The sequence below is a fragment of the Marmota marmota genome, unplaced genomic scaffold (assembly GCF_001458135.2).
Source record: "Marmota marmota marmota unplaced genomic scaffold, marMar, whole genome shotgun sequence".
NCBI classification, from domain to species: Eukaryota; Metazoa; Chordata; class Mammalia; order Rodentia; family Sciuridae; genus Marmota; species Marmota marmota.
Genome location: NW_026000026.1, coordinates 72,389,385 through 72,402,754, shown reverse-complemented (window position 1 = coordinate 72,402,754; position 13,370 = coordinate 72,389,385). Strand labels below are relative to the sequence as shown.

The following is a 13,370-nucleotide window of genomic DNA, read 5'->3' as shown; positions in this document are numbered from 1 at the left end:
GTCCTGTGGCAGCAGTGGGGGAAAGACTTAGGTGTTAGTCTCTAGGTAGTCTTTCTTTTTGGCACTATCAAAGTGCAAGGTAAAAATGCTTCTACTGTGTAGTAATAATGCATTCCTATAATTTACTTTTTTAAAAGATACATGAGATTTTGGTAAGGGAATTGTTGATAATTTCAGGGAACAGTCTAGTGGTTTGGTGCTATATTTCTGACATAGGGTTCTATCCTAGTGACAGAAATGGTATTCAGTTCTGATAGTGATTATCAGAATAGTCATTTTTGACAGGTGATTTCACGGGGAGGAAATTGTTTTGGAAGAAACAAGTCAATTTTGTTCAATCACCAGAGCCCCATGTAGTTTCTAAAATTAGTAAGTAACGTTTCAGAAGATGAATCCTGGATTGTTTTTTTCTGAGCATTATCATGCATACTTGTTACCTGAATCAAAACCATGGTTTTTCCATGTACTCTTCATGTATTGATTACTTTAGTTATAATCCAATTTTCTTTAAAATCAGGTTATTTATGCTAAAGACTGAAGTTAATTTTTTTTCCATTAGCTATCATGTCTACCACATTAACAGATACCAGAACAACCAAAATGCAGAAGGTGATGTTCCCTGATATTTTGCCTCATACAGCAAATACAAAATGATACACCCCAAGGAAACTTGGGCCAGCTCAAACACATCCTTGGGGCTGGGTGCAGAACTTCTATCACTGTGTGGCAAAGTTGAACCAAGCTTCTTTATTAGGACTTGGATTTGCAGAAGCCAGAGCAGATGCCGCCTTGAAATCCCTATTCTCTTTTCTCTCTATGTGAAAAACAGTATTAGTGTGAAGGAAACCTCCAATAGACAATAAGTTCCTAACAAAACATCAGCAAGCATGTTGGGTAGAATAGCAATATTAAAACAGACTCAACAAATAAGACCTTTTCTCCACCATTAAAAATAGAGATTCAGAACAACATGGAAAGAACATAAAAGATATTTATTCCAAAAAGAATAAAATAGCAATTGGAAAATAAGCACAAGATGTTATGAAAATCTGTCAAACAGAAATTCTGAAAAAGAAAACATTATTTATATAAACAAAAACTTCAGTATATTAAATGAATCTTAGCTTTGGAATTAGCGAATATCAGAACATTAAAATTAAAGAAAAAATTGAAAAGAGAAAAAGAGGTAAAAGATAAAAGATACTGAGAAGTAGCCTGACATTAAAATTTTCATCAACAGTGTTGAATACTAAAATAATGGAAAGAAAATGAGTTTAATTTTTAAGTTTATAATGGACCAAAATAGTGGGTAAGCATATATGCATTTGACATAAAATAATTACAAATTTTGACTAGTAGATTTGTGGCATAAAAAAAATCTAACAATCCACTCCAAGAAGCAAAGATACTAACAGAATCAAGTAGTGGGATGTACAGGAAAACTGTCATGTTTTTTAAAAAGCTTTCATATGCAAGGAAATACCATTTAAGGATAAATAAAGATTTATGAAAATTAGAAAGAGTTACTTCACTAGACTAATTGGTATTTATTGATATGTAAATGATATTTGAGCATAGCTTAGTCTTATGACAACCCCACATAAAAATTAATTTCATCCCTTTGCTTTTCAACATTAAAAATTAGATGGTGACTATCAAGGATATAATGAAATTATTTCTGAATTGACATGTTTGCAGAGAAACAAGATGGTGAGTGTATACTATCTAGAATTATATTTCACAAATAAATGAATGGCTACTTTGAAAGCCTTTTGAGCCTTTGGTATCTTGAAAATTTCATTTAATTTTAATACAATAAAGACTAACCAAAGTTCAGTAGAAACCAGGAAATACAGATTTCAGAAAGTTAATCTGAGAAACAGAAAGCTCTTTTATTTAATTTCTTCTTTGTCCCTAAAATCAGAGATATGGACAAGTCAAATTTGAACCAAATTTAAGATTAACACATTATTTATAGTTCCCTGGGTTTTTGGAAGCCTCAATAAGCAAGGAGAGAGCATTCAATAATAAATTGACTTTTTAGTGTAATCATTCTCATAATATTTAAGGGAATTATGCATTCCTTTCTGAATACAGATATTTCTTTCAAAATCCAATGTGTAGATAAGTTTCAAATAAGTAAGTCCTTAAGTACTTATGATATTACATGATTTCCAAAATGTTTTGAAATTATTTATTAAATAAATTGAGCATCTACTATGTATGAGGCATTGTGCTATGAGCTATAAATTCAACTATGAATGAAAAAAGAAAGATTATTTTTGAATTAAAAGTCTACTAAGTTCATTTGGTGAATTCTGAAGGAAGAGGACTCAAATTTTTATTTAATTTCTCTTTGGAAAATTGAAGTATCAATTGGTAATTAATTGGCAGTAATGGATTTATCAACATTTTCAGAAGAAAATTCCTATACAATTATTGGTACACTAAGTCATCCCTTTTCCCTTGGAACAGATTTTCAGTTTGTGAAATTCCAAAAAGTGTAATTCCAAAAACAGTAATATGCATGTGGTAGCCCCTCTCTGCCCTGAATTTAATAAATACCCAGATAAAGAAAATTTTGGAAATTCTTCAAATAAAAGAATAAATGGTCCCTGACTACCCACAAACAAAAAAAGCATTTTAAACCAAAAGTAAGATGTTATTACTTCTGATATTCAATTTTAGTCCAGATTATGTGTTAAATTTTGTTCACTTTATCAACAGTGTATAGATCAATCCATCTATGTGCTAAGTCACTGGTAGTATTTGTTCTACTGTCTTCAATGTTTAAGTAGCTTCTCAGCACATATGGTCCTTCCAAATTTAGTTTCAGCTCATATACCATATTGGCCTCCCAAAAGAACTATAACTGCTACTATTAAATACTCCCACAGCTCTGATACTATTAAAGACTCAGGATGCCAAATATAAATACATGTTGTTAAATATATCTTTTCCCTTATCTTCATAAAATTTCACCTAAGCGTCAAAAGAAAAAATCTGATCAAAAGATCCAGATTTAAAGATCTCTATAAGAAACTTAGAATGAAAGAAATACTATTTTCTCTGCTTATTAAGGTTATTCGTGCATTTGATGCTATTACATAAAATGACACCTTCACCTTGTTTTTCTTTTATACTTTTTGTTTCCTTTATTTTTGGTTCTGGGGATTGAACCCAAAGCCTCCTGCATACTAAATACTAAGAACATGTTCTACCACTAAGCTATATCTCCAGCTCAACACAATTTAAATGTGATTATTACTACATTTAATATGTGATTGGAGTTATGTCAATCTTAAACTCTTTTTAAGGGAAGTTTTCAAAACCTTTGGAATTTAAGTTCTGTTTCTTATACTCATGAATATTCAGCTGCCAGAAAGTTCTCTCTCTGAGTCAGGAAATATCTGAAAAGAAAATGTAATTTTTCCTGAAAAATTTCTCTATTAAGGAAAAAAATATTTTTCTCATTGAAAATAAAATTTTGTTTCACTCAAAATAGCCATACAATTTGATATTTTGGTTGCTTCCAGATTTTATTCTTAGTTTTAGCCAATTTAGACTTCTACAATGAGAAAAAGAGAACTCTATTCTCTTGAGAATTTCCTATTGTGATCTTTTAATTACAATGTAGGAGGTGGAATACTGATGTGGGTGGCAGATATTTATCCCAGGAAGACCATAAATAATGCTAAATCATGTCAGATTGCAATCTAAAGAAGGGAATCAAGACAGGAAGCAAAATATTTCCCTTCTAAATCACTAGATATATGGTAAGTAGGTAATAATAAAGTACAATTTGATAGGACAGTGCTTTTACTGTAAAACATTTAAAGATCATATACCTGTGTAAATTCTTAAAAAAAAAAAAAAGGCCCTCAGGTGTTTACGCTTAGATACCAGAATTTACAAACCAAACTGCCATCCCACCAGATGCCTTCCTATATAAAACTTCATTAAAAATGGAAAGAATAATCAGTTGTTTAAAATGGCTTATGTTTAATTTTTCCCTCAGTCAAAATGATTACACTTTAAGCAACCCTAAAAAGTACCTACCTAAGAGTACTTTGCTGCATTTGTCTATAATGTTTGTCCACTTGAGTGATAACAATGTATACAATATTGAAATATTGACTGAAAGTGTCAATATAGAAAACAAATGTATTACTTTCATTTGACTATTATACCTCTAAAAAGATGGTACATTACTATATCTTTTGTTCTATTAACCCTCAAGCTTCATTAACCATGGATCAAACAGCTTTCAGAATTTAAAAAACAGCATATGAATGAATATTCAACAGGAAAAATTACTGAATTTGTGATTTGAAACTGTCCACACTGCTTTGAAATATATAATTTGAAATGTTATTAAGTAAACCTATTTGAAATTGCCATTAAAAGACAATGAATTTATTTTTACTCCACTATGAGAAAAAGAAAAACAAGAGAAAAAGAAAAACAAGCATTGATAAGTCATGAAGCAGATGAAAAAAGAAAAATATGAATGGATTAACATATGCTTACATAGAAAGTAAAATCTATATATAAACAAAATGTTGTATCAACTAAGCCTTCTTGATTTTAAAAGGAAACATGCATAGCCACACAACTACTTTTTGATTATTCTGTTAATGAAATCTAAACCATTCCTTCAATTGCAAATTTAAAACAGAGCTGCTAAGGGTCTTGAATCACACTAGTGGGGATAATTGGACTCAGGAAGTCACTAGTCCCTGAGCCTCCCATCAGACACACTTCATATTGGTAGCTCTGAGATAGGGTACCCGTGCCACTAACATCCACCAGGTGACCCGGAAAGTGGCCCTCAGGCATAGAACAGACACCCAGCGGCACCGCCCTGCGCCTCCTGCACAGCCTCACCGCCACGAACACCAGCACAGAGAAGAGGAAGAGCGACGACACCGAGGCCAAGGCGATGACCAAGTAGACAGTGAGCAAGTCCTCCTGCGCGCGCTCGGGCGCCACTTCCGGGAGCGGCAGGTAGGGCTGGGAGAAGCCATCCACCAGCAGCACGTGCAGCGTGACGCTGGCAGACAGCGGAGGCTCGCCATTGTCCTTGACCAGCACCACCAGCCTGTGCCTGGCCGCATCGCGCTCGCTCAGCAGCCTGGCGGTGCGCACCTCGCCATTGTGCGCCCACACGCCAAACAGCCCTGGCTCCGTGGCCTTGAGCAGCTGGTATGACAGCCAGGCGTTCTGGCCCGAGTCTCCGTCCACCGCCACCACTTTGGTGACCAGGTAGCCCTGCTCTGCCGCCCTGGGCACCAGCTCGGTGCAGGGCGCAGAGGCATTCTGCAGCGGGTACAGCACGAAGGGCGAGTTGTCGTTGTCGTCCAGCACCACCACGCGCACCAGCGCCTGGCTGCTGAGCGCAGGAGAGCCTTGGTCTGTGGCGCCCACGTGGAACTCGAACGCCTGCAGGGCCTCGAAGTCCAGCGCCCTCAGCGCGAACAGCTGCCCATTGTCTGCGTTGATGGAGACCAGCGAGGCGAGGGGCAGGTGTGGGTCCTGGGTTGGCAGCAGCGAGTAGGTGATCTGGGCATTGGTGCCTGAGTCTCTGTCTGTGGCGCTGACGCTACCTATGTGCAGGGCGGGTTGGTTGTTCTCGTGCACCAACAGCGTGTATGACGTTTGGGAGAAGGCAGGGGTGTTATCATTGACGTCAGAGATAAGGATTATTATGCTGTGCTCGGTTTTCAGTCTGGGTGTCCCCATGTCGGTGACTGTGATGGTGATGTTATATTCGGCTCTGCTTTCTCTGTCCAACGTTCCTTCAGACACTAGGGTGTAAAAATTCTCTAAGGATGGTTTCAGGACGAAGGGGAGATTGTTCTGGATGGAACACATCACTCTTCCATTGTCTCCAGAGTCTAGATCAGAAACACTGAAAATCGCTACCACAGTCTCTACCGAATTCTCAGGGATAGGACTGTTAACTGATGACAAAGTCAGTTCTGGTGGGTTGTCATTCACATCAACCACCTGAATTATGACTGTAGATTTTCCTGAAAGACCTCCACCATCCTTGGCCTCTATGTCGACTTCGTAATTATTTATTGCTTCAAAATTCAAATATTTAACTAATTGCATATCACCAGTAATTGGATTTAGTTGAAAAGTTTTGAGAATTTCTTCTGAAGCATGAAAAAATGAATATGATATTGCCCCAAAACTTCCTGTATCTAAATCAGAAGCTGAAACAGTGACAATGACAGAGTTAATAGGGATGTTCTCTAGAATTTGAACTTCATAGAGGGACTGTGCAAATTCTGGGGCATTGTCATTTATGTCTAAGACCAGAATGTGGATCTGGGCTGTCCCAGACCTTGGTGGCGACCCACCATCCAGTGCCATGAGTGTTAAACTGAACTCAGGCAGCTCCTCTCGATCCAGCGCTCTGTCCAGTACTAGTTCTGGGTACTTCCTTCCATCTTTCCGACTGCGCATGAGAACGTGAAAATAGGAATTGGGAGCAATTGTGTAGTTTCGGAGACTGTTTTTTCCCACATCCAAATCCTCAGCATATTCCAAGGGAATTACTGTTCCTGGTGGAGAGTTTTCTGGGATTTTCAGCTCCATTTCATTTTCAAAGAATACTGGAGCATGGTCATTTACATCTATGATTTGAATCTCTTGTGTAATTAACTGGAAAGGGTTTTGCAGTAATACCTGAAAATGCAGTATACATGACTCTGTAGGGCCACATAGCTCCTCCCTGTCCATTTTTTCCTTCAGAAGCAAATCACCGGTGTGATGACTGAGCTGAAAATGCTGTTTGTTTCCTTTCGATACAATTTGGGCCCCCCTTGCCACCAGTTCCTCAACAGTTAGCCCTAGATCCTTTGCTAGATTGGCTATTAAAAAGCCCCTCTCTTTTTCCTCAGCCACTGAATAGGGTCTTGACTCGAACCCAGCCAGAAACCCACCCACATAAACAAAGAAAAGCAGGACTTGCCTTTGTCTAAGAAAGCTCTCCCCTCTGGCCTCCATTGCACTTCTTGCTATATTCTTCCAAGGAATGTAGCCAAGCCGAGCTTCAGAAGGCTCTGGGAATGCAAAGTCCTGGAAATTCCAACCTGGTAAATAATCCTTTCACGAGGCTTGCTTAAAAATCGTCACCATTTCACAAACCCTAGTTTACCGCACCGGAGCTGTGCTCTCAGAGTCCTGTGTGCGTGCGATTTAATTCACCTTTTTAGTCAGCAGCGCCACCATGCGTTCGCTCACAGTTTAAACTCTTGCAAAAGGTAGGTTTTGTTTTTGATTTTTTGTTGTATTGATTATTGCCCTTATCAAACTCAGTAGAGGCTACTGGAAGAGTTTCTTGTGTCATGTAAGTTAAGTAAACATAACCTAGAGAAGTAAAATGAGCTCTTAAAGAAGTGATTGTTCCTTGTAGAATCCTCAATTACATTATTTTGTAGCAGTGAACACGTTCTATAATCATTACATGCAAATTTAAAATTTTTTCTAAATGAGAACATGATTAGAAGTCCTATTATTTTATTTTCCAAATTTTATAAAAATGTGAGAGTTGCATTTCTAGTTGGAAAAATACTATCAAATGACAAAGTGGTAAAAAATTATAATAGGTCATGTCAGGGGGTAGATCAGAGGACTACAAATGCCTAATTACTTCTATATTTTCACCTTCAATAAACATTGAAACGTGCTCTATCCTTATTTTACAGGTGTTCAGCCTAAGAAGTGTTGCATAAAAAATGTACTCAGGGCACTGAAAACATACAATAAAGAGACCTAACTTAATGGGGAGAAGTTAAGAAAATGTTCCTTAAGATGTACCATTTAATTTGGAACATGGATGAAAAGGTGTGTCAGAGGTTGAATGCTTAATATGTGAAATTCCTGAGCTAGAAAAGCATGACTAATCTACTAAAGAAGAATAGTGTACACAGAACTTAGAACTTTCAAGAGTAGGTGAGAAGAGGAGGCTAGGTAGGTAAATGCAGGCCAAATAATGTGTGCTTAGATTTTATTCTAATAGCAAAAAGCATTGTAAAGTTGTAGGACAATATATGAAAAATTGCAAATATCATGTGTTCAATCTAGCTTCTTTTGTATTTTGACAGTTATCAGGGATACATATGCTGGCACATCTTTTGACTCTATTCTTGGTGACATTAAACATAACAGCAATTATGGTTTTTTAACATTTATACTATTTATTTTATCATAATTGCAAGCTATTGAAACAGCAGTTATCATTTGGGGGTTGGAAATGATAACTTACTCAAGGTCCTACAAGTGATAAAGATTTTTTTTTTTTTTTTTTTTTTGCGGTGGTACTGAGGATTGACTTCAGGGGTAGTCTACCACTGAGCTGCATCCCCAGCAACATTTTTTTGGTTACTTTATTTTATGACAGGATCTCACTAAGTTGTTCAGGTTGACTGTGAATCTGTGATACTTTCCCTCAGATAACCAAGATAGTGCTATTTGTCACCAATAATCTCAAAATGAGACTTTCAAAATTCATATTGTAATTTTAATCATATTTAAATATGCATAAAATCATATATAAATGGAAAGATAGACTGAATAACATTGGTTTAAATTAATTTTAACATATAGATCAGAAATTAAACTGAGAAATGAAGAAAATTGGATGAATCATTAGGAATTATAGTATATATGAATTATAAAATTGAATACCACAGTTTCCCTATTTATTCCCTAACTAATCCAGTGAACAGGAGAGGAAACTCAAATTAACCAGTGAGGAAAAAAGGGAAAGATATGTTGAAGTAAAGGGACACTAAAGACTGATAACCAGATGGTTTGAATAATAGTGAAAGTTCAATTATACAAAATTACATAATTCATTGTACAACAGAAAGTATTTAATTACAGAAGAACTTTTGTCCGTTAAAGTATCTTAGTGTATTTAAATATCAATACATCACAGGTGAAATAAAGACTTTTCCAATCATTCAAAATTTTTATTAAGAACTTAAAATGGTCTAATGACCGTGTTAATCATGCCATAATGGGGAGCTATTGACAAACATGATTTAAGCAACTTTCAAAAAATTGAAAATCTTAGGGAACTAAAGGGACCAAATAGAAGAAGGCAGCACAAAAAATAGACTGAGTGGACCTGCATACATTTTTGTCCTCCATCAGGTTTATTTCTAATTAACTAATTAACTAATTTTGAAGTCCTACATTTAAAATATTTGCTATCATTACACAGGATAAAATTTTCCCATCTGGAATATTTTGGGGTTTTATATCCTCTTCCCCCAATGTAGCTTTTATTTTGTGAACTTACAGTGGCTAAACCATTAATATAGGTTTTTCATAAATACTCCAAAAAATCTGAAAAATGCAAATCCCAATTACATGTGAATTTTCTAAAAATTGATAAAGGTCAAAGATATATTCTCTGGTATAGTTTTAGATTTTGATGAAGGGCTCAGTTAGAGGGTTTTAAATAATTAAAACAGGTTTTTAAAGGGGGGATTAGAATAAGCAGAGAATTTTAAAGACTATTTTAAATAGAAAACATGAAAAATTGGCATGCCTTTGAAAATCACTGAATAGGTACTATTAGTTAAATAGTAGAACTTAAATTTTAAATTATTTTAGAATATGAGTGATTTTCCTACTGGTGATTGAGCCCACAATGTTATAGCACTTAGCTACATCTCCATTGTTTGTATTATTTTGAGGCAGGATCTAAGTGACCAAGGCTGGCATTAAGCTTACAATTTTCTGGCAATAGGTTACTGCCCAGCTGAGTGATTTTTGACAAAAATTTATAATTTGTAATGTGAATGTTTTGTAGAATCCAACAGTTAGGCTTCTCGATAAAGAGTAATATTTTTTACATGTCAATATTTTAAAGAAGTACATATTTAGACAAATGCATGGAGGGTGCAATTTATTCATGAATAAACCTATATTAATGGTTTAGCCACTGTAAGTTCACAAAATAAAAGTTACATTGGGGGAAGAGGATATAAAACCCCAAAATATTCCAGATGGGAAAATTTTATCCTGTGTAATGATAGCAAATATTTTAAATGTAGGACTTCAAAATTAGTTAGGAGCATATGAGTTTTCTGGGGATGTGAGTTTGGGGTAAGGTGCTTTAACTTAAAAATTAAGGATTTCTAAAAATACAAAATTTATTTCACACTTTAAATCTAAGTTGTTAGACTAATTTTAAAAAAGGAATACAAAGAAAATTTACATTAATCATACCACAAGACCATATATTTAGAAATATCAGTAATGTGCACAGAATTGGAATAGATACTTGAGAGAAGAGGAGGAGGAGGAGGAGGAAGGAAAGAAGAAAAGAGGGGAGGGAGGATTGGGGAGGGGAGGGGATGGGAAGATAGGAGAGCAGAGGAGAGGAGAGGCATAAATGGGCAAAGCAATAAAAACAGAACTTTGTATAAATTGAGACCAGACTCAGTGGATCCTTCTTGGTATTTAACTGAATTCAAAATTATTCCTGAAACTGGGATTTTCGTCCCTTTCTGTCTCCACACCTTGAGCAAGGAAACTGGGGATAATGGGCTTAGGAACTTTGAACTCGCTGGTGCCTGAGCTGCCCATCAAACACACTTCATATTGGTAGCTCTGAGACAGGGTACCCGTGCCACTAACATCCACCAGGTGACCCGGAAAGTGGCCCTCAGGCATAGAACAGACACCCAGCGGCACCGCCCTGCGCCTCCTGCACAGCCTCACCGCCACGAACACCAGCACAGAGAAGAGGAAGAGCGACGACACCGAGGCCAAGGCGATGACCAAGTAGACAGTGAGCAAGTCCTCCTGCGCGCGCTCGGGCGCCACTTCCGGGAGCGGCAGGTAGGGCTGGGAGAAGCCATCCACCAGAAGCACGTGCAGCGTGACGCTGGCAGACAGCGGAGGCTCGCCATTGTCCTTGACCAGCACCACCAGCCTGTGCCTGGCCGCGTCGCGCTCGCTTAGCAGCCTAGTGGTGCGCACCTCGCCATTGTGCGCCCACACGCCAAACAGCCCTGGCTCCGTGGCCTTGAGCAGCTGGTATGACAGCCAGGCGTTCTGGCCCGAGTCTCCGTCCACCGCCACCACCTTGGTGACCAGGTAACCCTGCTCTGCCGCCCTGGGCACCAGCTCGGTGCAGGGCGCAGAGGCATTCTGCAGCGGGTGCAACACGAAGGGCGAGTTGTCGTTGTCGTCCAGCACCACCACGCGCACCAGCGCCTGGCTGCTGAGCTCGGGCGAACCGTGGTCTGTGGCGCCCACGTGGAACTCGAACGCCTGCAGGGCCTCGAAGTCCAGCGCCCTCAGCGCAAACAGCTGCCCATTGTCTGCGTTGATAGAGACCAGCGAGGCGAGGGGCAGGTGTGGGTCCTGGGTTGGCAGCAGCGAGTAGGTGATCTGGGCATTGGTGCCTGAGTCTCTGTCTGTGGCGTTGACACTGCCTATGTGCAGAGCGGGCTGGTTGTTCTCGTGCACCAACAGCGTGTATGACATTTGGGAGAAAGCAGGGGCATTGTCATTGACGTCAGAAACGAGGATTATTATGCTGTGCTCAGTTTTCAGCCTGGGTGTCCCCATGTCACTAACAGTGATGGTGACATTATACTCAGGCCTGGTCTCCCTGTCCAGGGCTGTGTTTGTCACCAGAGTGTAAAAGTTCTCTACAGAAGGTTTCAGGAAGAAAGGAAGATCATCTGGGATAGAGCACACTATTCTTCCGTTGTCTCCAGAGTCAGAATCTGAAACACTGAATATGGCAATTATGGTTTCCTGCAAGTTTTCTGGTATTTGATTGATAAGTGTGGACATGGTCAGTTCTGGAGGGTTGTCATTCAAGTCTATCACTTGGATAAGAACCACAGAACTTGCAGAAAGTCCCCCACCATCTGTTGCCTGAATATTTATAGTGTAAGTCTGAACTGATTCAAAATCCAGCTTTTGTGTTAAAAGGAGTTCTCCCGATTTTGCATTTATTTGAAAGGTTTTGCGAATATCTTCAGAGGCTTGGAAAAATGCATAAGATATTTGTCCATAAACTCCAATATCTAAATCCCTGGCAGAGACAGTAGCAACGTGGGATCCAATGGGGCTGTTTTCTGGAACCTGCACCTCATAGAGTACTTTTGTAAACTCAGGGGCATTGTCATTGATGTCCAAGATTTCAATGCGGACCAGGGCAGTACCAGACCTTGGTGGAGTACCGCCATCCAGCGCTGTAAGAGTTAACCTGAGCTCAGGCTGTTCCTCTCGATCCAGTGCTTTGTCCAACACCAGCTGTGGTAATATGCCATCAGCACTGTCTTGTATTGTAAGATGAAAGTAGAAATTGGGGCTGATTGTGTAATTTTGGAGACTATTGCTTCCTACATCTAAGTCCTGGGCACGTTCTATTAGGAAAGTGGTTCCGGGTGTGGTACTTTCTGAAATTTTCAAAAATATTTCTTTGTCTAGGAAGACTGGAAAATGATCATTTATGTCCCTAATCTGTAGCTCAGCCTGAAAAAACTGCAAGGGATTTTCCAATAACACCTGGAAAGGTAATACACAGGGCTCTGTAGAACCACATAACTCCTCTCGGTCCAGCTTCTCATTTAAAAATAAATCCCCTGTCTGCCTATCAAACTGTAAACTCAGTTTTTTCCCTTTGGACACAACCCGGGGACCCCGCACAATCAGTTCATCTACTTCCAGCCCCAAGTCTTTTAATAAATTGGCCACAAAAAAGCCACTCTCCATTTCCTCAGCCACCGAATAGCGCCTACTCTCAAAACCAGCCAGAGCCATGCCCAGCAAGACAAAGAATATCAGGACTTGCCTTTGTTCCAGAAGGAGTTCCTTTCTGTCTCTGGTTTCCATTGCTTTCTGGTCTCTCAGCAAACCGTAGTCGCTGACTCTTCTCTCACAAATATCTTGTTAATACTGAGATAAGTGAACAATCCTAGGGCCTCGATTTCCCGGAACCACCGCCTTAGAAAGCCTCCTCCTCCTGCTTGCTTCTTTATCTGAATATCTGGCTAAACCCGCCGTCACCGGTTGGCTTTTGTTCCTTCTACTTCTAAGGCTACAGCGCCACCCCGCGTTCTTTCCGAGCATTTTCTCCAAAACTAAGCAAATCAAAATTCTTTCATCCAGATTGATGATTAAAATTGAGTATTTTTGATTAGTGTCTTCCAATTTACCAAAGTCTTAGTCACATTTTGAAAGGCTTTCATTGCATCTAAAATTACGTGGAAAGCATTGACATATTACTTTAGCTTCCTTGGAGATCTATGTGGCTATGGAAAAAAGATCAACTTTAGAAACTGAGTGACCTCAGTCCTAGGATGCAGTAGAAAGAAGACCTT

The 13,370-nt window shown here is 38.7% G+C and overlaps 2 protein-coding genes across 2 annotated transcripts; both read right to left on the bottom strand.

Moving 5' to 3' along the window:
• Positions 1-974: 974 nt before the first annotated feature.
• On the bottom strand, positions 975-7,466 carry Pcdhb3 (protocadherin beta 3). The gene has a single exon (XM_015485109.2). The coding sequence runs from the start codon at positions 7,015-7,017 to the stop codon at positions 4,684-4,686; it is 2,334 nt and encodes a 777-aa protein (XP_015340595.1). The 5' UTR covers positions 7,018-7,466; the 3' UTR covers positions 975-4,683.
• A 177-nt stretch (positions 7,467-7,643) lies between these two features.
• Positions 7,644-13,059, bottom strand: Pcdhb2 (protocadherin beta 2). Its single transcript, XM_015477438.2, has one exon. It carries the CDS (start codon positions 12,880-12,882, stop codon positions 10,489-10,491), a length of 2,394 nt encoding a protein of 797 aa, XP_015332924.1. The 5' UTR covers positions 12,883-13,059; the 3' UTR covers positions 7,644-10,488.
• Positions 13,060-13,370: the final 311 nt, after the last annotated feature.